The following is a 26,738-nucleotide window of genomic DNA, read 5'->3' as shown; positions in this document are numbered from 1 at the left end:
TTGGATAAAATTGTGCTATCACTTTCTCAAGTTTGTTGAGCACATATAAAATTTGCAAAAGTTATAGCCATAGCCAGAGGGACTACATTGTAAAAGATACATGTAGATCAAGGATGTACGAAACTTTCATGATGATTAGTTAGATTGCATATTGCTAGATATCGGTATATGCAACGTCTGTTTGGCCTCAGACATATAACATACATGTATATAGACACGTTTTAATTTTTTCACTTGATTTATGAATGCTTTTATTATACTTGGCTATTTTTAATAAGCTTCATTCAACAAAAATGTGTCTTTTACGGCCATGGTGCACACTAAAATGATACATCAATTTTATCATGTTGTCAAGGTTATCGACTATACATGGTATCGTGTTTGCTTTGTTGGTAGCAGACTTACATAAATCAATGAGGTGTGTCTGTCTTTGGTTTACATGCATTTCTGATGGGGATATGCTTCAATATGAATTAATACGGTATCTACAAATGTACTAGATAATGATGTACATGTTTGAATGAATGATAAAATGCATTTGTGACAGTGTGCAGCACTACAATCACCACCACCACTGCCCAGATGAGAGGTGACAGTGTGCAGCACTACAATCACCACCACTGCCCAGATGAGAGGTGACAGTGTGTAGCACTACAATCACCACCACTGCCCAGATGAGAGGTGACAGTGTGTAGCACTACAATCACCACCACCACTGCCCAGACGAGAGGTGACAGTGTGCAGCACTACAATCACCACCACCACTGCCCAGATGAGAGGTGACAGTGTGCAGCACTGCAATCACCACCACCACTGCCCAGATGAGAGGTGACAGTGTGCAGCACTACAATCACCACCACCACTGCCCAGATGAGAGGTGACAGTGTGTAGCACTACAATCACCACCACCACTGCCCAGACGAGAGGTGACAGTGTGTAGCACTACAATCACCACCACCACTGCCCAGATGAGGGGTGACAGTGTGCAGCACTACAATCACCACCACCACTGCCCAGATTAGTGGTGACAGTGTGGAGCACTACAATCACCACCACCACTGCCCAGATGAAAGGTGACAGTGTGCAGCACTACAATCACCACCACCACTGCCCAGATGAGAGGTGACAGTGTGCAGCACTACAATCACCACCACCACTGCCCAGATGAGAGGTGACAGTGTGCAGCACTGCAATCACCACCACCACTGCCCAGATGAGAGGTGACAGTGTGCAGCGCTACAATCACCACCACCACTGCCCAGATGAGAGGTGACAGTGTGTAGCACTACAATCACCACCACCACTGCCCAGACGAGAGGTGACAGTGTGTAGCACTACAATCACCACCACCACTGCCACTGCCCAGATGAGAGGTGACAGTGTGCAGGATTACAATCACCACCACCACTGCCCAGATGAGAGGTTACAGTGTGGAGCACTACAATCACCACCACCACTGCCCAGATGAAAGGTGACAGTGTGCAGCACTACAATCACCACCACCACTGCCCAGATGAGGTGACAGTGTGTAGCACTACAATCACCACCACCGCTGCCCAGATGAGGTGACAGTGTGTAGCACTACAATCACCACCACCACTGCCCAGATGAGGTGACAGTGTGTAGCACTACAATCACCACCACCACTGCCCAGATGAGAAGTGACAGTGTGCAGCACTGCAATCACCACCACCACTGCCCAGATGAGAGGTGACAGTGTGCAGCACTACAATCACCACCACCACTGCCCAGATGAGAGGTGACAGTGTGTAGCACTACAATCACCACCACCACTGCCCAGATGAGGTGACAGTGTGTAGCACTACAATCACCACCACCACCACTGCCCAGATGAAAGGTGACAGTGTGCAGCAATACAATCACCACCACCACTGCTCAGATGAGGTGACAGTGTGTAGCACTACAATCACCACCACCACTGCCCAGATGAGAGGTGACAGTGTGCAGCACTACAATCACCACCACCACTGCCCAGATGAGAGCTGACAGTGTGCAGCACTACAATCACCACCACCACTGCCCAGATGAGGTGACAGTGTGTAGCACTACAATCATCACCACCACTGCCCAGATGAGAGATCATGCAAAGAGTGATTAACTAGATGTTTTTTATCACGTTTTCATTTTTTACAACTTAATTATCATCAGCTGGTTTGTGAAGGATGAAGCGTGACTTGTTAAAATTCATTTGACAGGTTGAAGACAATGCCCTTTGGTTTGCCTGGTCTCTTACCTGTCCGTCTAGACCCCAGGCATTTTCCCATGGGTTTTGCAGATGATTGGGTTTTAAGACAGCTGCTCGTTCTTTAGGCTTAACAATGTTTTCAGAAAAAGAACCTTGTAGTTAGAATCTCCTGATCAGTATGAATAGTTTTCTGTCATTTCTCTTAAAATAGGTAGAATGTTTCACTTATCTTGAAATATTATCTGTATTTTTGCCTAATGCCTAAACAAAAGGTGAAACTGCCATAACCGGCTGCAAAAGAAAGTGATGGTGAACTATTTGATTTGCACAGACTTTATCACAGATTATTCTTCAATATCTCCATGATCAGGAAGCCCCTCTCCAAATCACTGATCTAATTTTTCTCATAATAATGGGATTTCACTTGATGTGGGGAAATTTTGATGTTGCGTACTGTTCAATATTCTAAAGTTGAAAGCACGATCTCAATCCGCAGAGAGCTGTAAATTGGATTCTTCTTGAATGTGTCATTTCCCTGGCATTTTACCATTTGAAAAAAAGATATTGAATAATGTCAGCTTAGCTCACATACTATTGAAATTGTCTGGTCATGAGAAGGAAAAAACCACCAGTTGCACAAATAGAGTGACCCAAAGTGAATTTCATTACTTCACTCATACATGTATGTACACACACTGAAAATTTTTCTTTGTTTTCATGAAATTCTGTCAAAAAATTAAAACCCACCATCACAGAAATGCATTACTATTTTACACAAGGTGTTTATTAAAACCCTGGAAATGCATATACATGTACTTGTAAACAAGATTATGGATTCAGATCACTTGATACATATGTGTGAATGTGGTTCCCTAGGGTCGACAATAAAACAATATTTTTCAAGCTGCATTTGTTTTGCAGAATTCTTAGCCCTATCATAATGTGAGGGTTTTGTTATTTAATTGCCTTGTCTTCCTACGTCAGGTTACACCTACTCCCCAGGCAGGGATTATTAAGACTGAACAAATGAAGGCCAATAAATAAAGCAGCTTCTTTTGTTCATATTGTGTCCATACAGACTGAGTGTACAGCTTACATTGTCACCTTTGCAGTGAGATACAGACTGAGTGTACAACTCACATTGTGACCCTTGTAGTGAGATACAGACTGAGTGTACAACTCACATTGTGACCCTTGTAGTGAGATACAGACTGAGTGTACAACTCACATTGTCACCTTTGCAGTGAGATACAGACTGAGTGTACAACTCACATTGTGACCTTTGTAGTGAGATACAGACTGAGTGTACAACTCACATTGTGACCCTTGTAGTGAGATACAGACTGAGTGTACAACTCACATTGTGACCCTTGTAGTGAGGTACAGACTGAGTGTACAGCTCACATTGTGACCCTTGTAGTGAGATACAGACTGAGTGTACAGCTCATATTGTGACCCTTGTAGTGAGACACAGACTGAGTGTACAACTCACATTGTGACCCTTGTAGTGAGGTACAGACTGAGTGTACAGCTCACATTGTGACCCTTGTAGTGAGATACAGACTGAGTGTACAGCTCATATTGTGACCCTTGTAGTGAGACACAGACTGAGTGTACAACTCACATTGTGACCCTTGTAGTGAGATACAGACTGAGTGTACAGCTCATATTGTGACCCTTGTAGTGAGACACAGACTGAGTGTACAACTCACATTGTGACCCTTGTAGTGAGACACAGACTGAGTGTACAACTCACATTGTGACCCTTGTAGTGAGATACAGACTGAGTGTACAGCTCACATTGTGACCCTTGTAGTACACACTGAGTGTACAACTCACATTGTGACTCTTGTAGTGAGACACAGACTGAGTGCACAGCTCAAATTGTGACCCTTGTAGTGAGATACAGACTGAGTGTACAACTCACATTGTGACCCTTGTAGTGAGATACAGACTGAGTGTACAACTCACATTGTGACCCTTGTAGTGAGATACAGACTGAGTGTACAACTCACATTGTCACCTTTGCAGTGAGATACAGACTGAGTGTACAACTCACATTGTGACCCTTGTAGTGAGATACAGACTGAGTGTACAACTCACATTGTGACCCTTGTAGTGAGATACAGACTGAGTGTACAACTCACATTGTGACCCTTGTAGTGAGATACAGACTGAGTGTACAACTCACATTGTGACCCTTGTAGTGAGATACAGACTGAGTGTACAACTCACATTGTCACCTTTGCAGTGAGATACAGACTGAGTGTACAACTCACATTGTGACCCTTGTAGTGAGATACAGACTGAGTGTACAACTCACATTGTGACCCTTGTAGTGAGATACAGACTGAGTGTACAACTCACATTGTGACCCTTGTAGTGAGATACAGACTGAGTGTATAACTCACATTGTGACCCTTGTAGTGAGATACAGACTGAGTGTACAACTCACATTGTCACCTTTGCAGTGAGATACAGACTGAGTGTACAGCTCACATTGTGACTATTGTAGTGAGATACAGACTGAGTGTACAACTCACATTGTGACCCTTGTAGTGAGATACAGACTGAGTGTACAACTCACATTGTGACTCTTGTAGTGAGGTACAGACTGAGTGTACAACTCACATTGTGACCCTTGTAGTGAGATACAGACTGAGTGTACAGCTCACATTGTGACCCTTGTAGTGAGATACAGACTGAGTGTACAACTCACATTGTGGCCCTTGTAGTGAGATACAGACTGAGTGTACAGCTCATATTGTGACCCTTGTAGTGAGACACAGACTGAGTGTACAACTCACATTGTGACCCTTGTAGTGAGATACAGACTGAGTGTACAACTCACATTGTGACTCTTGTAGTGAGATACAGACTGAGTGTACAACTCACATTGTGACTCTTGTAGTGAGATACAGACTGAGTGTACAACTCACATTGTGACCCTTGTAGTGAGATACAGACTGAGTGTACAGCTCATATTGTGACCCTTGTAGTGAGACACAGACTGAGTGTACAACTCACATTGTGACCCTTGTAGTGAGACACAGACTGAGTGTACAACTCACATTGTGACCCTTGTAGTGAGATACAGACTGAGTGTACAGCTCACATTGTGACCCTTGTAGTACATACTGAGTGTACAACTCACATTGTGACTCTTGTAGTGAGACACAGACTGAGTGCACAGCTCAAATTGTGACCCTTGTAGTGAGATACAGACTGAGTGTACAACTCACATTGTGACCCTTGTAGTGAGATACAGACTGAGTGTACAACTCACATTGTGACTCTTGTAGTAAGATACAGACTGAGTGTACAACTCACATTGTGACCCTTGTAGTGAGGTACAGACTGAGTGTACAACTCACATTGTGACCCTTGTAGTGAGATACAGACTGAGTGTACAACTCACATTGTGACCCTTGTAGTGAGATACAGACTGAGTGTATAACTCACATTGTGACCCTTGTAGTGAGATACAGACTGAGTGTACAACTCACATTGTCACCTTTGCAGTGAGACACAGACTGAGTGTACAACTCACATTGTGACCCTTGTAGTGAGATACAGACTGAGTGTACAACTCACATTGTGACTCTTGTAGTGAGATACAGACTGAGTGTACAACTCACATTGTGACTCTTGTAGTGAGATACAGACTGAGTGTACAACTCACATTGTGACCCTTGTAGTGAGATACAGACTGAGTGTACAGCTCATATTGTGACCCTTGTAGTGAGACACAGACTGAGTGTACAACTCACATTGTGACCCTTGTAGTGAGACACAGACTGAGTGTACAACTCACATTGTGACCCTTGTAGTGAGATACAGACTGAGTGTACAGCTCACATTGTGACCCTTGTAGTACATACTGAGTGTACAACTCACATTGTGACTCTTGTAGTGAGACACAGACTGAGTGCACAGCTCAAATTGTGACCTTTGTAGTGAGATACAGACTGAGTGTACAACTCACATTGTGACCCTTGTAGTGAGGTACAGACTGAGTGTACAGCTCACATTGTGACCCTTGTAGTGAGATACAGACTGAGTGTACAGCTCACATTGTGACCCTTGTAGTGAGATACAGACTGAGTGTACAGCTCATATTGTGACCCTTGTAGTGAGACACAGACTGAGTGTACAACTCACATTGTGACCCTTGTAGTGAGATACAGACTGAGTGTACAGCTCATATTGTGACCCTTGTAGTGAGACACAGACTGAGTGTACAACTCACATTGTGACCCTTGTAGTGAGACACAGACTGAGTGTACAACTCACATTGTGACCCTTGTAGTGAGATACAGACTGAGTGTACAGCTCACATTGTGACCCTTGTAGTACACACTGAGTGTACAACTCACATTGTGACTCTTGTAGTGAGACACAGACTGAGTGCACAGCTCAAATTGTGACCCTTGTAGTGAGATACAGACTGAGTGTACAACTCACATTGTGACCCTTGTAGTGAGATACAGACTGAGTGTACAACTCACATTGTGACCCTTGTAGTGAGATACAGACTGAGTGTACAACTCACATTGTCACCTTTGCAGTGAGATACAGACTGAGTGTACAACTCACATTGTGACCCTTGTAGTGAGATACAGACTGAGTGTACAACTCACATTGTGACCCTTGTAGTGAGATACAGACTGAGTGTACAACTCACATTGTGACCCTTGTAGTGAGATACAGACTGAGTGTACAACTCACATTGTGACCCTTGTAGTGAGATACAGACTGAGTGTACAACTCACATTGTCACCTTTGCAGTGAGATACAGACTGAGTGTACAACTCACATTGTGACCCTTGTAGTGAGATACAGACTGAGTGTACAACTCACATTGTGACCCTTGTAGTGAGATACAGACTGAGTGTACAACTCACATTGTGACCCTTGTAGTGAGATACAGACTGAGTGTATAACTCACATTGTGACCCTTGTAGTGAGATACAGACTGAGTGTACAACTCACATTGTCACCTTTGCAGTGAGATACAGACTGAGTGTACAGCTCACATTGTGACTATTGTAGTGAGATACAGACTGAGTGTACAACTCACATTGTGACCCTTGTAGTGAGATACAGACTGAGTGTACAACTCACATTGTGACTCTTGTAGTGAGGTACAGACTGAGTGTACAACTCACATTGTGACCCTTGTAGTGAGATACAGACTGAGTGTACAGCTCACATTGTGACCCTTGTAGTGAGATACAGACTGAGTGTACAACTCACATTGTGACCCTTGTAGTGAGATACAGACTGAGTGTACAGCTCATATTGTGACCCTTGTAGTGAGACACAGACTGAGTGTACAACTCACATTGTGACCCTTGTAGTGAGATACAGACTGAGTGTACAACTCACATTGTGACTCTTGTAGTGAGATACAGACTGAGTGTACAACTCACATTGTGACTCTTGTAGTGAGATACAGACTGAGTGTACAACTCACATTGTGACCCTTGTAGTGAGATACAGACTGAGTGTACAGCTCATATTGTGACCCTTGTAGTGAGACACAGACTGAGTGTACAACTCACATTGTGACCCTTGTAGTGAGACACAGACTGAGTGTACAACTCACATTGTGACCCTTGTAGTGAGATACAGACTGAGTGTACAGCTCACATTGTGACCCTTGTAGTACATACTGAGTGTACAACTCACATTGTGACTCTTGTAGTGAGACACAGACTGAGTGCACAGCTCAAATTGTGACCCTTGTAGTGAGATACAGACTGAGTGTACAACTCACATTGTGACCCTTGTAGTGAGATACAGACTGAGTGTACAACTCACATTGTGACTCTTGTAGTAAGATACAGACTGAGTGTACAACTCACATTGTGACCCTTGTAGTGAGGTACAGACTGAGTGTACAACTCACATTGTGACCCTTGTAGTGAGATACAGACTGAGTGTACAACTCACATTGTGACCCTTGTAGTGAGATACAGACTGAGTGTATAACTCACATTGTGACCCTTGTAGTGAGATACAGACTGAGTGTACAACTCACATTGTCACCTTTGCAGTGAGACACAGACTGAGTGTACAACTCACATTGTGACCCTTGTAGTGAGATACAGACTGAGTGTACAACTCACATTGTGACTCTTGTAGTGAGATACAGACTGAGTGTACAACTCACATTGTGACTCTTGTAGTGAGATACAGACTGAGTGTACAACTCACATTGTGACCCTTGTAGTGAGATACAGACTGAGTGTACAGCTCATATTGTGACCCTTGTAGTGAGACACAGACTGAGTGTACAACTCACATTGTGACCCTTGTAGTGAGACACAGACTGAGTGTACAACTCACATTGTGACCCTTGTAGTGAGATACAGACTGAGTGTACAGCTCACATTGTGACCCTTGTAGTACATACTGAGTGTACAACTCACATTGTGACTCTTGTAGTGAGACACAGACTGAGTGCACAGCTCAAATTGTGACCCTTGTAGTGAGATACAGACTGAGTGTACAACTCACATTGTGACCCTTGTAGTGAGATACAGACTGAGTGTACAACTCACATTGTGACTCTTGTAGTGAGATACAGACTGAGTGTACAACTCACATTGTGACCCTTGTAGTGAGGTACAGACTGAGTGTACAGCTCACATTGTGACCCTTGTAGTGAGGTACAGACTGAGTGTACAGCTCATATTGTGACCCTTGTAGTGAGACACAGACTGAGTGTACAGCTCACATTGTGACCTTTGTAGTGAGATACAGACTGAGTGTACAGCTCACATTGTGACTCTTGTAGTGAGATACAGACTGAGTGTACAACTCACATTGTGACCCTTGTAGTGAGGTACAGACTGAGTGTACAGCTCACATTGTGACCCTTGTAGTGAGGTACAGACTGAGTGTACAGCTCACATTGTCACCCTTGCAGTGAGATACAGACTGAGTGTACAGCTCATATTGTGACCCTTGTAGTGAGACACAGACTGAGTGTACAGCTCACATTGTGACCTTTGTAGTGAGATACAGACTGAGTGTACAACTCACATTGTGACCCTTGCAGTGAGATACAGACTGAGTGTACAACTCACATTGTGACTATTGTAGTGAGATACAGACTGAGTGTACAACTCACATTGTGACTATTGTAGTGAGATACAGACTGAGTGTACAACTCACATTGTGACTCTTGTAGTGAGATACAGACTGAGTGTACAACTCACATTGTGACCCTTGTAGTGAGATACAGACTGAGTGTACAGCTCACATTGTGACTCTTGTAGTGAGATACAGACTGAGTGTACAACTCACATTGTGACCCTTGTAGTGAGATACAGACTGAGTGTACAACTCACATTGTGACCCTTGTAGTGAGATACAGACTGAATGTACAACTCATATTGTGACCCTTGTAGTGAGATACAGACTGAGTGTACAACTCACATTGTGACCCTTGTAGTGAGATACAGACTGAGTGTACAACTCACATTGTGACTCTTGTAGTGAGATACAGACTGAGTGTACAACTCACATTGTGACCCTTGTAGTGAGATACAGACTGAGTGTACAGCTCACATTGTGACCCTTGTAGTGAGATACAGACTGAGTGTACAGCTCACATTGTGACCCTTGTAGTGAGATACAGACTGAGTGTACAGCTCACATTGTGACCCTTGTAGTGAGATACAGACTGAGTGTACAACTCACATTGTGACTCTTGTAGTGAGATACATACTGAGTGTACATCTTGTATTGTGATGTAATTTGCTGAGATTTTTCTTTTAGCAGAACATTATAGATACATTGCAAACTAATTTCCTCCACCTGTCATCTAACATTAGAGATGCAGTTTATTTATTGTCGTTTTAGCAATAAATTCCGGCAGTAATGAATTACATTTTTCCTGGTGGGGTTTCGTTCACGTCTTTTTTTTCAGTCATATATTAATAAAAAATCAAGGGACTTTTTACTTGAGGGCTAAGCATAAATTGATAATTGATTACACAAATTGAACATTAACAACATTGCTTGCGATGACGCCATTTCAATGTTTAATGTCCTTTTTTCTGACAGAGAGAAACCAAATTGATGATCCTCGTCAACAATGGAGGCAGGCACAAGAGAAGATGTTGAAAGAGTACCTTTACACAGCGCAGGATGATTTACACGCCAAACAGGAAATATACGCCGTCAAACAACAGCGACTAGCTTTAGCTCAGGACGAAGTAAGTTATTTGGTCATCTTTCTTCATCTCATCATCATGAAAAAAAAATCATTATTTTGGATTGCTAAAATATGTCTTATTTCGATTTTATATATAACGGTACCTCTGTATTTTAAAGCACATGTGCTACAAATAAAGCAAATATGGTAGTCACATGTGCTGCAAATAAAGCAAATATGGTAGTCACATGTGCTGCAAATAAAGCAAATATGGTAGTCACATGTGCTACAAATAAAGCAAATATGGTAGTCACATGTGCTACAAATAAAGCAAATATGGTAGTCACTTGTTGCTTTCGATCTAAATTCTGATACCTAATTGGACTGTCGACTAAATACGACTAATTGAATACTGGGCTGGCTTCTGATGGTCAGCATGTCATCATTATTGTATTAATCTCAAAGTTACTTTTCCAAATGCCACAAGAATAATTACGCTTCATGAATGGTATGTGAATTGTTGTACAACTTATGCTTCAATTAAAGACAGACATACTTCATACACAACACATATACTGATGAGTCACTCAAACTAGAAATAACTTATTTTCTCAATATCTTTCACAAGAATTAACTTGTAATTTTTAATGATGTATGGCTGGAGAAGTATTTAAAGCAGCATTTCTACTTTTCAAATATCTAAAACGTCACTCCCAGAACAATGTAAAACGTGCTCGAATGATGCTGTGTTTGCTGATAAATACGTCATGTAATTTATAATAGAAATCCTACTCTCACTGTCAAGCCCATTTCATTTTGAGAGTACAGGTACTACAGGGTCTTATCATACATACCTACTTTCTAAATCAATGAGTGTCCAGATTTCTTAAATCTTACTAAATTTAGGAGCATCTCTTAAATTCATAATGTGCAGCTAGTTTCTAAGTATCCATCCTCTCTAACATTTGATGATGTATATATTGGCCAGGGGATGGTACCTCAATAGATTTGCAAAATGGAATGCCATTTTAACTAGAAAAAAAGCATAGTGTGGCACGCTATTCCACTGGTGTACAATGGAGTTATTTGCGGAACCTGAAAAACTCAATTTATCAAAATGTTGTCAAGTTCTCGTTGTGTAGAGAGCACGCTAGCTAACATACATATCTGAAATATGGGATCTCTTTTATTTTATTTGCAGTTCCAGCATCTAAACAACGCTCTGAATGGTTTTCCGTCACGGACTAGTTGTAAGTATTGGAACTATTTGTTTCTGCTTTTTGAATGCAGAAAAAAACACATACTACTGTACAAGGAATGTCTGTATGTGAGGATTGTGAAGTGGTACAAGCATTGTTTTATGCTTGTGGTTTTTGAGGAATATGGAGTATAAAAAGGTGCTCGGGTTCAGAAACTGAAATCACGGCTGTCTTGTATTTGATACACGAGTGATTTCATGACCCACAAAATTTACAGTTTACATGAATCAAGAAAAAATAATGACATTTTTTACCTTACGAAATATACTCAAATTGCAGAAATTACTTGTGGCTAAAATTTAAATTGCATTTATTATAATGTAAAACTGAACCGTTAAAATACAAATTATTTTGACCCAAAAAACATCTCCAGAATGTATGTAAACACAAATACTACTAATAGAGCAAATACAGTAATTGTCAAAGCAACCACTGAAAACAATTACCATATTCAATCTATTAGAAATGCATATAATCCTAAATTGTTGTTTTATCGTGATATCAAATTCACCAAACTCACAACTCATCCGCTTTTACTATATTAACATTCGTAACGAACCATTTATGTAAAACACACACAGTATCAAAGAGAGAACATATAGTAATACCATTACAAAAATATTGGATTATTACTAAATTAAATATTTCTGTTTTGATTTATAAATAACTTCATGAAAACCAACATAGCTTGTGGGAATGTTTCTAAACTTGTTATAAATCACACTTATACATACACTACCGGTATACTAATTTATTGAAAAAAAGATTGATTTTCTTCATACAACCTTTTTTTTTGATTTCAACAAAAATTTGTGTTACAGTGTGTTGGTAGGACTCTGTTTAATAGGGTGTGCAGTCTGCTTTCCCACGGAAGTTAATATGCATTGGCATTTCAGTAATTTCAATTGCATGTCCTAATAAAATTCACATCCAATTCCACTTGCTTTGGGAAGTGTGAAACGGCAACAAACATTATTACAGTCTAGCCTATCCCACTTTTTTATATCCGTAACTCACATCCGTTCCTGGGTGAAACGTTCAACTTCCAAGCAGGCTTTGAAGCATTATAATGTCTGATCTTGCTGGCAGGACCACCGTGCTTGAGGAGTTTTTAATTGGCTGACTAAATTTGATATTCTCTTGTGTTTCTTTATCAGTTGATGTTGTTGGTGGGACATTCCACAAATTTATATTAACTATGCGATTGGACAAACTAGAGTTGGAGCTCTATTACCAATATCACTTTAACACTCTTTAAATTCATGTACGAGGCCAATTTTTATTATCGATTTTTTTTTCCAAATTCAAACACAGTATTGGTTATTGCTGGCTTGAAACAAAATTTCTTGACTCGTCGGATAAAGTTATCTATGCTAAAGTAATCTATAGGGATGGTACTGGAATGTTTTAACCAACAAAATCTTAAATTGAATAAAGTACCGTATATACAATTATGGAAGGGCAATTAAAACAATAATTATTGTGATTATTATTGTTTTGGAATTTTTTACAAAGAATAAGAAATACCTGAAATAAAATTATATTTGTCATAAAAAAAAAAATATTTGTAATTTTGACAAACTTGATCACAATCATAAAAGTCACTGTGACCGGAAATGTTTGCTATTGTGAGATTTCCAAATTTTCCCTGAATCACCAAACTGACGTCGTTCAACTGAGATACTGTGTTTGTTTTATTAGTCATGTCTGGTCAAAATAAGTTATATTTTAATAATCCAGTATATAATACATTCAACTGTTAATTTACATCCAATTTTTTTAGAGATTCACTTTTTATAAAGCAAATATGATACATAAATTAATTTATAATGCCAGGACTCGTTTCTCAAAAATGCAGTGCAATGTCAGAGTAACTGAATCTGTAGATGAACTCTGTGTGTGTTTTTGTGTAAGCTGCATGGTATAGCAAGGACAACTGTAATGGTATTTTATTAATGTAACTTTGTAGTAACCATAATACTGATATATTTTGCTCCCAGTGTGCTCATCCGGGTCATCAGGAAGCACCACGAAATATGACCCTGATTTACTCAAACAGGAGGTGTCCACTGCCAAGCATCGGGTGGCCAAACTCAAACTGGAGTTGGAACAAGTTAAGACGGAAGTACACTACAAAGAGAGAGGGGTTGCCACATTACAACAGTAAGTCTATTACCTTCTTTCTTTCTCATTGGTCTCCAGGAGTCCAGTGAAAACTAAAATATGTACTGTGCTAGTAATTTACATTAATAAAGAGGTTTGTAATATCACATGTACGTTTATCAGTTCTTAACTGTGACCTTTTTGTAATTAACATAGGAAAGTGCAAAAACAGACTAAAAGCTGACATTTTTAGCCACAACCAGTAAATGGAAAAATGTTCAAAACAAAAACATTCATTTCTCTTTTCTTCATTAAAACAAAAGAATGCGTTCACTAGCTCCTACAAGAGATCTCTGATAGCGCAAAAATAAACAACATTAAGTCCTACGAAGTGCCTCATTGCCATGGAGATTAATGTATAATAATACAAGATCTATTAGAAGCCAAGGCACTTCAAGTTATTATACCTCCACTGACATATCCTTCAAGATCTTAAACTCTTTTACTTTCTGAGACATCACGTTGCATTGATTTTATCCTACAGTTGGAGTATATGTATATTGTAATCTTGAGGGATTCTAGTGTTATGTGAATACTTGTAACCCAGTATGTCTGTTACAAATGTATTTTGGGATGTGCATGACTGTGATATATCACTCTGCCCCCAGACACATTGATCCAGTATAGCTTTTTATTTATGGAGACTGGAAATTTGGTTCACTTCTATAGAAATTATTATTGAAAAGTTCATTTGAGTTCAGTAATATCCGAGTGGCCTTGTATTTTCAGAAGTACTCAATTGTCAAAATACAGGCACTCTACCAGAGAACAGAATAACAATGCATGTTAATATGCCTGTTTTTAGTTGTTTTCTGAGTTTAAAGGTCAGTCAAATTATTAACATCAGATCGCCCCATTATACGACTGCTCACAAAGCCACCAGATGCAATACAATGTACTCTGTGAACTTCTCCTAAGATAACCATCATAAAATAAACTTTGCAATTTACACCATGTGATAAGATCTCTATACAATTACAATTACCATGGTGTTTTTTTTCTCTCTCTGATTTGATCAGAGTAGTACTAAGAGTGAGAATGTTTTTGTGTGGCTTACTTATGTTTATTTTATGGTTCATGGATCACTGGTCTGTAGTGCCTTAATTAGGGTTGCCGGTACATAGTTGTTCTATATGGAGGGTCTCATTTTTGAGCCGAATTACATGTCACAAAAATCAAAAACTTTCTCACTAAATCAGCAGGTGTTGACCAATGCATTTTCCAAGCCCAGGATTCTTGATTCTTCTGTGTGTATGATTTCCTCAGCCAGGTGTTGACTATTGGCTGTATACCGTAGTAAGACCACCAATATACAGCACTGTATTAGGAGTGCAGTTCTATCGTATTAAAATGTAACTTCCCAATAGTAATTCAGCTTTGCCTGTTGATCCAAGTACTTAAGATAATAAATAATGTATTTACTGTAAAATCCGCTTTTCTCTCATGCAATCCTCTTAGGTGATTTACTTTTTTCAGAGGCAATTTCCAATTCTCTTATGCCTCACTAGTGTAATTAGATACATTGTGCAGGCAGGTCAAGTGTTACCTGAAACAATGTGATAATGTCATCATTTGATGTGATGATGTCATCATTTGTTGTCATGATGTCATCATCCACTATCAACTACATTATTGTCCATTAGGCATCTCCGCCTGATCTCAGTAGGAAGTAGTTATAAAAAACAAAACTCAAGTAGTATGTCTCATCTCAACCTACTATTGGCATACATTCTCACTTATACCCATTTTAAATTTAGTATCTCACAAGCTACATGTTACAATTTTTTAGTCAGTTTTGACATTGTTTGCGTTGTTCTACAGTGTTGATGAGAAGATGTCTACGTACCATACTGGATACATGCTGTCTGATGCGCAGGCCATATTGGCGGAAATACACAGTATTCAGAAATGTATTAGCTCGGGGGAGAAAGAGAAAGCTGATCTTATGATGGTGAGTTGATGTTATACTGAAAATCGCATACATTTAAATAAATTGACTCGATTTCTGCTATTTATACTGAACCCAATTTATGTAACTTTTTCATTCTCATAGGCGATAGGAAAACTTAAAAGCAACTTTTCAAGTAGTATTTCTGCACCTGATATCTCAATTTCAACAACGTCGCTTGCATCCATCGCTAAGGAGAGGAAGAGCACGTCATGTCAGACCAACTTATCCGGGGACTTTGGTGCACCATCTGGGGCTCGATTAGCCGAGAAAGCCAAGTTAAAACTACAGTATGAGGAAGCCAGGCGAAGGTTAGTAGTTTTCTTTGTTGTGTGAGGGCGTACTTTTTCAAAATAAAATGTTTAGATTCTAACATTTGTTCCTTGTTCTTGTTTACGGCAAAACTTTATCAGCTTAATTTCATATTTATATGGAGTATGAATAACCTTATTTAATTCTTAACATCTTCATGCATTATGACAATAATTTTGGACTATAATTAATATGACAAAAACAAGACTTAAAACGGAACTATATTGTTAACAGTGATAGTGAAAGGGTTAAACAAACAGCATTAGAAATATTTGCATCATCCAATAACGCATACCGGGGTACTTTTCTTTTCAGACGATGCCTTCTTCAAATTCAGCTAGCAGAGATTGAAAATAAGGAACTGCCTGGCCAGCATGAAGCTGACAAAGACCGTCTTTTACTAATTCAAGAGAAAGAACATTTGTTGAAAGAGCTGCGGAAAATCAATCCTAGAAAGAGGAGTGAGGGTGAAATGCAACAATTAGATGCAGAAAAACAAAGATTAGTTGGGGAGATAGTGGATGCCAAGGAGCAATCACACAGGTTAATAGGTGATAGGTAGGTAGAAAAGACATCATACGAAATAATTGTCATTTTGCGATTCTGTCTTTTTTGTAGAGGTCAGTCAAGTGCCATTCATTGCCACTAAATTTTGCTTCTTCAAGAAAAAAAAACATTTTGATTATAATCAGATTTGTTTTGACAGATGTCATAAATCAATCGGATAGAGCCTTACTGAAACTTGTGTTGGTTGCATATGCAGTTTGTAACACACGTCCTGATTGATTTGAATTGGAAGCAATTCAAACCATACCTCCATGAAAAATAGTTGATTATTCTCATCTTGGCTTGTTTGTTTGTTTTTAAGATTAAAATTGGAAGAGAAGAAAAAAGAATTGGTGCAGCAGTTGTCAGAAACAACACAATTAAGTACCTACCTTGAAAACCAGTTAAAAAGGTAAGCTGATGTTTAGTACTGAGCTTAATGTACAATGTACTTATGATCTTGGAATATTTCCTTAGCTTATTCTATTGTATTTTTGTTTCTAGCATGGTCTGTACAAATGCTAAATATTCTTTTATATATTTATTTCTATATTTTTCCTTTGACAGTTTGTCTGCTAGTACGTTATCAATTTCCTCCAGTTCAAGCCGTGGTTCGCTAAGCGCCTCCAGTAAGGGTTCTCTCGCATCCAGTAAAGGCTCTTTGAACGTCAGTTTCACTGATATTTATGGTATACCACATTCACAAAGTGTTGCTGACATCAACCTCAGAGATCTACAAGAAAAGGTGGGTTTGTTTTTGTTACATTGCTTTATTGTTGTCATGGAAACATGCTGATATAGGAATGTGATGTAAGTTGGTCATAATTCAATAGGAATCAAGCAGAAACTGTGATAAATATTTGTGACAGGACTTACAAGATTGGATCAATCCATTCTATTTTCAGGTTGATGAGCTTCTCCAAGGAGGGATGAGTCTGTCACTTTCAGTTCGAGGAACCAATATTTCACCAATCCATGAAACATCTGGCACTGACACACCAGAAAGTTCCAATGCCTCGCAAGGACCATCAACCAATAAATTTTTAACCAATGAGACACCAAAGTCTCTGACGTCCCTGTCCCCGCGATCTTCCTTGTCGTCGTTATCACCGCCGGCGTCACCTGGCAGTGGAGTTGTTACCACAGAAACAGCACCGACTCTTCCAGAAGGTCCTCCTCCTAGTTATCAGCAACATTTTCTAAACTTAGAAAAACAAAAGGCTCAGTTGCACTTGGACTCTAATGAGCATGTGCAAACGACATCAACAGTTGTCACTGTGCCGCCTACTAGCCTTAGTAATAATAGTAATAGCCAGTATGTGCCTTTAATTCAACAAAACACTTTTACACCGACTTATGATGCAAGTAGCCGAGCAGTCCAACAGGGAGTTGCAAGAATAAATTTGGATTCAAAGCCAAGTACAGTGGATTATAATTTGGATGTTATAAACCAGCCACTCAGTCCAATATCGGAAAGTATTGCAGGTCAGTACAATTATCAATTACCGGCATAAATCGACATAATATCTCTCTTGGTTTTCGTAGCAGAAATTGTTGAGTTGCGTACAAGTCTGATTTGTGATCATACTTTGCTTGTAGTCGTGGTGATTCGTATACACAGTATGTATGAGATAATAAATGAAATATCACCGAGAGTAAAACAAGATGTCTGACAAGTGACAGTCAGCAAAATTATCTTATGACAACGCATAGGATATTTATTTATTACAGAGAGATATTTCAACCAAATTAATCTTTATCTATCTCCATTCAGGTGTGATTCCTGCAGACAGGCAATCAAATACAAATACACGCAGTGTATCAGCAGCTATTTCTGACGAATCTGTCGCCGGCGACAGCGGAGTCTATGAGGCTGCAGTCAAGAGGTAAAGTTTAAGAAAAAACTTCAGTCTTTTTACTGTGCAGTTTTGACTTTGATCTTTAAATGTAAGCATGACAGCTGGACTCTGTCTGTTATTAATGCCTCAGTACATGTAACGATGCGTAGTTCCTGTAATCTCATGTTTTCCCAGGTACGCATGATGTGCATTTCATTGGACTGTGACATTTGTTAATATCAAACAGTACCGACAAGTGTTGACTGGTCATCAGTGTCATTCACCCATTAAAGAATATCCAGTCTAGTCAATTATATACATTTTTTTGACTGTTGTATTCAGTGTCAGGGAAGCACTTAACAGTCCTATTGTATATTTCTATCCACTATTGTTCATCTGTATTTTACAACAACCTAATACCGCGGTGGAGTGTATGTGTTGTTTGTAACTAGTCAGACGTTCATGTCCAATAACTACACACTGGTAGTGTACCTTCACTTTTATGCAAATGAGCTGTTTACAGTAGCAACAACTAGGATAATTTTGTGATACTACAAGACTAGTACAAGTCGTCCTTGTTTAAATTGCAGTGGAATTCTGAAAAATTAATTACACTGATTATTGTTTTTTTTTTGTGTTTTTTTTTCCGTTGAACAGACCTGGTGAAGCGGGAGATGAAGTGTTTTTTAGTGACGTGTGTCAGTCCGCTCAAGTACAGATTGGGTTGAAATACGACGTAACAGATAGTCATTTGCATATCAGCATTGAACAAGCCAAGAATCTCAACTCTCTTTCAATTCCTGAAAAGGCAAAAGTGTGAGTAATACCATTATGTAATACAGTTATGTAATAGTTATTTTCTGAACATCATTAAGCGTGTTTCTCGCTGTTATGCATCTCATTTAGCGAGGGACACAATCCTAGTGTGTCATGCCAAATATGCTTTATCATATATCTTAGATTGCCGCACTCAATTATTGAATTTTTCATTGCATTTGTTAACATGTTGCAACATTCAACTGGAGGTCTTCCCTCCTATTGGGCCCGTCGCGGGTCCCTTTGTGGATCCTTCCTCGCACGGCGCCGGGTTTGCCTCCGAGTTTAGGGCTTTGGTCGAAGGACTGTCGGGCAAATTGCGTCCCTGGCAGACCGGGTAGATCAGACGCAGTCGGAGTGAGCTGTCTCCACTGCGGCCCCTCGGTGGGCAAGCAGGAAGAAACATGAAAGCATTGTTGTCATTCAAAATTGCTATTTTAACCATTATTATAAATATTTATCCTTTTCCCTAGGTACATAAAAATAGCATTATATCCTGCCAGTACTAATTTAGTACTTTCAACGAAACCTTGTGATGATAACTATGCAGCAGTGTTCAATGAAGTTTTCAGAGTTCCCATCTTGGAGACGCAACTCAGTAGCAAGACGATACAGGTCAACGTATGGTGTGTCCGTGAAAACAAGGATGAGGATTGCTTGGTGAGCAACTGCTTTGTAACAGTATAGTCCCATATAAATTTATCCAATTCATGCAGTAATTCTGAGAACGATATTGTGAAATGTTTTGATATTTTTCTGGCTTTCAAAATTTGTCTAAATTTAACTTAGTTTTGAGAATAAGATTTGATTTTTTAGTGCCATTAACTATTTACGTACATTTGTTGTATTTGCATAAATAATGTTGAATAAAGTAGACCAGCTGTTTCAAAAGTATTAAAAGGTGTTTTGTTAAGTGAACACAATCCAATATACCATGATTTTTGAAATTATTGGCCTTCATCTCATAATTTGCATAAATATTGGATCAAATACTGGAAATTATTGTATTCTGAAACTCCCTTGGTTACAATAGTAAATGAATAAAAACATGTTTATGTGTACTTATTTTCAATGTCTTAATTAAACAATTTGTATTTGTAGGGTGCAGCTCAAGTGAGTCTTGCTGATTTCAACCCAGCCTCAGCGGTGAGGACACAGTGGTATAACATACTCAATTTCAAGTACTTGCAGAATGAAAGCAGAAAGTGTAGCGGTCATACTTCACTGTCTGACTCACCAAACAGTATAAATAGTAATACACCACCGGTGAGTTATGATTTCTTGGTTTGAATGGGAGGAATACTACATTGCACTAAACGGTTGTCGCTGCATAACATTCAAAGTACTAACCACATTTTGAGTGGTCATAGTCTGATTGGACTCTTACAATGCTACGATTTGATTAGTTTTAAAACTAGAAATGTAACTAAAAACTTGTGTTATTAGATTGAAGTACATTGTTGGGTAAATATGCAAATTATTTAGACATACTAAGTATAATTTCCTTGAATCTTATTTCCTAAAATGCCTTTGCCCTTTCAGAGTAACGACAGAGTGGTGGAATTGTTGGAAGCATTGTCATTCAGGCTACGACGGGCATCAACTGGCGAAAGAGTAACTGATGACAGAACAGCGCAAGAAGAACTTGAATCAAGGTAACTTGAATGTTTCAGGTTTAATTTTCAAAATAAAAATTCACATCCATTATACATTGAGAGCACAGCCAGGAATTTGTAGGTTTGCCATGAGGTTAAAGGCATTGAAGGTTGGTCATTGTTCACTAATTAGCAGATTTACTGCTTATGTGCAATATCTATTATTTGTAGGTTACGATCATGCTCATTTGATACCGGTTATTACCAGCATCAGCAACAACAGCAACAACAACAACAACAACAGCCGCTGCAGTATGTTCCAGTCATGCATCAGGATACCATGTCTCTCCCAGCACCAGTCTTAACGGAAGAACAGCAACACCAATTATATCTACAGCTCCAGCAGCAGCAACTGTTCCAGGAACAACAGTTGTATGAGGAACAGTTACTGCAGCAGCAGTTGCAGCATCAACAGCAGCAGCAACTCCAACAGCCACAAGTTCCACAGTTTACAATAGGCAGTGAGAGTACTTTAACGAACATATACGAACATGCAGATATGCCGGAGCAAATGTGTTTGCCGGCACATGTGGGCATGCCTGAGCATTTGAGCATGTACGAACAAATTGTTATGCAAGAGCAAATGAATATGTACGGACTTGCACCTGCCAACTTGTGTGATAAGGAAACAAACACTGACGCTATGACGAGCGGGGAGTTTATGCGCAGTGGCAAGACTTCAAGACATAAAGATGATAACAGTGGAAATTTACGTGGTAGTAATATTGTTCGATCGGCAACATTCTCTCCTGGTCCTAAAAAACATCAGTATATATGTAAGGTGGGTAGATTTGGTGTAGGAGCAATTTGTATTTTGTCATAATCAGAATATATGAATTTCATAATTTCTGCTAGTTTTCTTGCCTACAAAAGGTCACTATTTGTCAGCTTTTTTCAAATCAATGTCTCCCTCCCCTTGCCACATACCTTATGTGTGTTGGCGCCCTCTACAGTGCAAATATGAAGATCACATTGAGGGCAGACTTCATATACTATGCTGAAAATTTTTTTTTTTTATTGCAGTCAATATTGTTATCATGCACACACTTTGAACATCGATTTATAATTCTTCACAACATCAAAGAATATTCTGTTTGTTTCAAAATTAACCTCAAAATATTACCACATATTTCTTAGGAGGGTGGGGGTGTTATTATCAGAATGTTCGCAAGCTGACTTTACTCAAGCATTGTTTTTGTGTACATTCAAAATAAAATATCCTATCCTAATTTTGTACCATTTTTTTATTACAGCTTAATCGTAGCGATAGTGACAGTTCCATGCCTTTGTATCGTAGACCATTTGTCAGGAACTCGTTGGAAAGGCGAAGTCATCGATGGAAGAAGGTAAGGTTTTTTTTGGTTTTTTTATTCAACTTTCTCACATTATTGAAATTTTCAAAATGATTTAAAGTTTTAATAGGGTTCCTATCATGAAATACTAAAAATAATGGAGATATCAAAGTGAAATTGTTACCATTGTTGCTATGTAGTTAATGATTTTCTTGTGACTATGATATCTCTTATCGTTTCTTTACGATGCAGAATTCTAGAGTGCCGCAGATTCACGTTGAAAAGAATCACCACCGAACGTCACTGGATCTTGAACTTGACCTTCAAGCTTCAAGAACAAAACAAGAACACATTCATGAAGAAATCCAACGACTGAAGGAGATAAAGGAACGAATGGAAATGGCGCAGGCTGCAGGTACGTAATTATGACCTGCCTACAATGTTGCAAATATTTTTGAATATCACGAATTGAACAAGCCTAGAATCTATGATATGCAAATTCACATTTGTTGTATATTTGCATAAATGTGTACACATCTCAAGTTGACATGGCAACTGTTCATAAAGTTTGATATAACTATATTTTGCACATTTGCTTTTAATATGATACGGAAAATCTGATTCTCAAAGTCTGTTTTTTTTCTACTCAGGTGAAAATCCTAGCTGGCTCAGTCAAAGTGACATCATTAGAAAATTACTTGAGAGTGCAGAATTAGAGGTACAACGAAAACAGCAACAAGAACAAGAGAAGAACCAAAAGTTGATGAAAAAGGCTTCTAAAGAAGTATACAAACTTCGACAGAGCCAAAACCAGACTCCACAAATAATGTCATTCAGGTATTTACACGCTTTCTTAATGCAATATCATCAATGTATTCACAAAATGATGCATGGTTTCAACCACATGATTCTCATGAATACTGATATATTAACATTGTCGTCTTGTTTTCTCTCTCAGGGAAAAGATGGCGTTTTTCACCACAGCGAATGTCAATGTTCCAGCACTGCCACAGGAATGACCTCTGAATGTTGACCTTATGATCTCAGTACTGCATTGTGGGTAAAACATCATTCCGGGAAAGAAGGAAAAGAAGAAAAGACTAATCATCGTTAACGTGTCATCAAGGCTTTCTGATTTTGACCATCCTACATATCTAGGAAGCAGAAAATGTATGTTGTGTACAATAATACCCAGAATGAACTTGTTACTAAAACAGGGTTAATAACCAACCTCAAAAACGTGATTTCATTGTCATCCTTAAGTTTTCAGTGTTAAAAGCACTTTTCATGTGGGTGTGTACCCTGAATCAAGAAATGTGGGAGATTGTTTTGTACCTTGGAAAATTGGATTTCGAAGAAGGGATTATTGGGATATTTTTAGCCCAAAAATGTATATTGCCTTTTACATCTTGAATCGATTATCCCCTATAAAGTTATAAGCTTTTCTTATTTCAAGATTACATAGCCCAGTTCGCTCATATTGGCCCTCGTGCTGACACACAGTGTTTCTGTGGAAAAATAATATCCTGTATAGAAAGACATATAGATTTGTATTATATCATCCGTGGCATTTTTTGTAAAAGTGAATAATTTTACGTACTGCTGCTGTCATGGCAGGACTCCAAGGACAGCTCCAAATAGCATATCAGATCTTTCGGTATGTGTGTTTCATTTCAAGCCAGTTCAATATTGTATGAAAAAGTATAAGTGAGTGAATAAGTACGTACGTGTGAATGAAATTCAAGACAAATTCAGACTTTTTTTTTCTCATCATAAATTTGAGATTTGTACATATTTTGTGGAAAATAATAGACAGAGACAGAGCTCTATCATTGGTTAACACTGGGTTTGGAAAGCATACAACTCGCTCCCCTGAAGTTTGAGAACAGATGGGGGGGTGGGCTCTGAAATTAATGGGGTTTACCCAGCTATAATACAGGGGCAACTCTGTATGACAATACAGGCCTAGCCCAAATAAAATTTAGTGTTTTTAATTTGAATAGATTGTTTTTTAAATAATATTAATTATAAGTATCATGCATTATTCCTATGGTGGAATTTTTGACAAAAAATTATAAACTGACCTGCATTTGAGTGGTAATGTTTACCAAATTTATAACTAGATTAAACACTTTTTTTTTTTGAAAATTGATGTTTCCACTCTTTCTGCTGTAGTCGCAAGTCTACTTTAAGATTTGTTTTTGAAACATTGATTTGAGACATGAAAAGAATCATTTATGGCATCTGTAAACTCACTATGATCTGTGTTCTGTGATCACTGTTTGTCATTCCCTCTGTTACTTGTGCTGTGTCATCTACAGTGGAATGGAATGTGCCACAATCTTAATTTGAGGGTTGGCCATATGGAGTAATACACTTTAATTTCAAATTAATGTCTCCATTTTTTTTTACTTTCAAATTAAGCTCCACACTCTCAAAGCGCATGCATTAGCTGTTTCTGTCAAATTTGTGAATGTTTTTGTAATGAAATAATCCATGTCGATGCATTTTTTTTTTAATATTTATTGTGTATACAATTTTAGTGTGGTAATGAAACCATGGTTACATCCACACACTTAAAGATAGACTTTGTAAATATGTGTTTCTCTTTAATTACAAAACATTTTTTGGTAAAAGTGCTGGAATACTTGATTTTGGAGAGAAGAATGAAATGGATTGAAATCATTATTTTAGATTACTTTCTTTGTGAGATGCTTGTCAAGTGAATGGATTCTAAATACATAAAAGCTCATCTATTCATAGCTTCCTTCTCTGTGATAAAATGGAACATTCCCAACGTTGTCTAACTGTGGCAGTGGATACCAAAATATTGTAAATATAAGGGGTGTTCATGCTCAGTTTGTTCAGAGATTTTTTGTCCTTGATTGTCAAATTTCTATTCTTGTCAAAAGTGTTACAAACATTTCATGATCAACTTTTGTCAGTGAATTTAGGATTTGCTTTTTCAAAAATTAAATATAAATTCTTTGGATATTTGAGTTTATCATAACTGGTTGACTGAAATTTTTCTGCTTAACATTTTCACACTGATCAAAAATGTTTCTATGCCATATACTCATTATATCAGTCAGCTACTTGCCAATCAACCAGTAGCGACAAAGCAATATAGTGAATCTCACTTCCTGTTGGTCATCTTTTATCACATGACATCAGTAAACCAATCAGTAAACTGCATTATTCTGACTCACTATGCTCGTGTGTATACTAGTTATGTTGAGGAATGTTCTATTTTATCATAGGGGCTTTGGGTTGAACCATTATAAGGTTTCTTCTATGAGCAAGCTAGGCAACCAATCCATGATCAGTATCCCCTCTCATACTACATTTATATGCGATTTTTTTTTTAAGCCAAAATAATAAAATCTGTTGTAAATACTTGTTTTTCTCATATTCATTATACAGTCATTAGAACGAAAATGAAAATGTGGTCTCAATATTTATTTACTTCTGTAGTTGAATTTATAAAACATTGTCCTGATTGTTATCATTGCAACATTGCAGGCAAACTTGTAGACTTTGTGTCGCTGAAATAGACATCCCTATATTATTACCAGTACATGCACAGCGTAATAACTTAATCAAATGTCGAGATATCAATGCTGTCGGCTTTTTAAAATCCATAGCATGTACAATGTTCAAAGTGATGTGATATAAACTGACAGTCTATACAGAACAGGCTGTTCTACTGAGTGTCCTAATAGTCATGTCATACTGCACAGTGAATGGCCAAGCATATATTTTTAAAAAAATTCAAACCATGGAGTAAACTCGCTCCATGTTTAAAGTAAGCTCACCAACGAAAATGTCTGTACTGTAGACGTGGTTCCAAATACACAGGTTTAACTAGAGTATTTCAAAACTGATAACAATCAGGCCAATTTTCATAAATTTGCTCAGAACTTAGTGAACCAATTACAGAAGTTTATTAATATTTGAGACAACATTTTCGTTCAAATTTTCTGTTGTAACGATTGTCAGCTGTACAGACCTCAGGATTTGTTTTAAGCACAGCATCAGAACCTTTATGTAACAGTTTTTGTTTGCCTTTAATCATTATTATCGTCATTATTATTGTCATTTATTATTGTTATTATTATTGAATTCTTATTATTGTTTGTCATCGTAAATGTGAGCAAACAGAGGGTAAGAGAAGTGAAGAATGTCTCAAACAAACAAACCCTTTCCCTAAATTAAAATGTTACATTTATATTTTGCATAAAATTACATAAAAATATTTATAGAATTCTTTTATTTGTGTCTGTGTGTATGTGATAGAATGTAGCAGACAGTATACCTATTCTATAAGTGAAAAGGCTTTGACGTAAAAACTACATTCATTGGTGCCTTCAAAATAGACAACCATGTTTAATCTGACAACATCATGATTTAGACAGCATATCTCTTGAAAACTGTATTTTTTGGTGGATGGCAATATCATTGTTGTGAACAGTTTCCCATTGTTGTCCCTTATTACACCATTGAATTCATTTCTGGAAGACACAAACCTCAAACAGA

General features: G+C 38.2%; 1 protein-coding gene across 1 annotated transcript in view; it reads left to right on the top strand.

Moving 5' to 3' along the window:
- LOC100373879 (protein KIBRA-like) overlaps positions 1-26,457 on the top strand; it is a 63,797-nt gene extending 37,340 nt beyond the window's left edge. The window contains exons 4-22 of the mRNA XM_006821343.3: positions 10,283-10,434; positions 11,575-11,623; positions 13,633-13,795; positions 15,617-15,746; positions 15,849-16,054; positions 16,371-16,613; positions 16,924-17,013; positions 17,169-17,346; positions 17,507-18,086; positions 18,376-18,487; positions 19,097-19,255; positions 19,729-19,915; positions 20,357-20,521; positions 20,798-20,910; positions 21,082-21,691; positions 22,164-22,256; positions 22,455-22,617; positions 22,853-23,039; positions 23,161-26,457. Of these exons, the coding sequence (XP_006821406.1) occupies positions 10,283-10,434; positions 11,575-11,623; positions 13,633-13,795; positions 15,617-15,746; positions 15,849-16,054; positions 16,371-16,613; positions 16,924-17,013; positions 17,169-17,346; positions 17,507-18,086; positions 18,376-18,487; positions 19,097-19,255; positions 19,729-19,915; positions 20,357-20,521; positions 20,798-20,910; positions 21,082-21,691; positions 22,164-22,256; positions 22,455-22,617; positions 22,853-23,039; positions 23,161-23,221 (3,641 nt within the window). The 3' untranslated portion in view covers positions 23,222-26,457. The remainder of the gene's footprint in view (positions 1-10,282; positions 10,435-11,574; positions 11,624-13,632; positions 13,796-15,616; positions 15,747-15,848; positions 16,055-16,370; positions 16,614-16,923; positions 17,014-17,168; positions 17,347-17,506; positions 18,087-18,375; positions 18,488-19,096; positions 19,256-19,728; positions 19,916-20,356; positions 20,522-20,797; positions 20,911-21,081; positions 21,692-22,163; positions 22,257-22,454; positions 22,618-22,852; positions 23,040-23,160) is intronic.
- The last annotated feature ends 281 nt before the right edge of the window (positions 26,458-26,738 follow it).

Source organism: Saccoglossus kowalevskii, chromosome 4 (assembly GCF_978046115.1).
Source record: "Saccoglossus kowalevskii chromosome 4, keSacKowa6.1, whole genome shotgun sequence".
NCBI lineage: Eukaryota > Metazoa > Hemichordata > Enteropneusta > Harrimaniidae > Saccoglossus > Saccoglossus kowalevskii.
The sequence above is the reverse complement of the archived record's forward strand: the minus strand, read 5'-3'. Positions and strand labels throughout refer to the sequence as shown.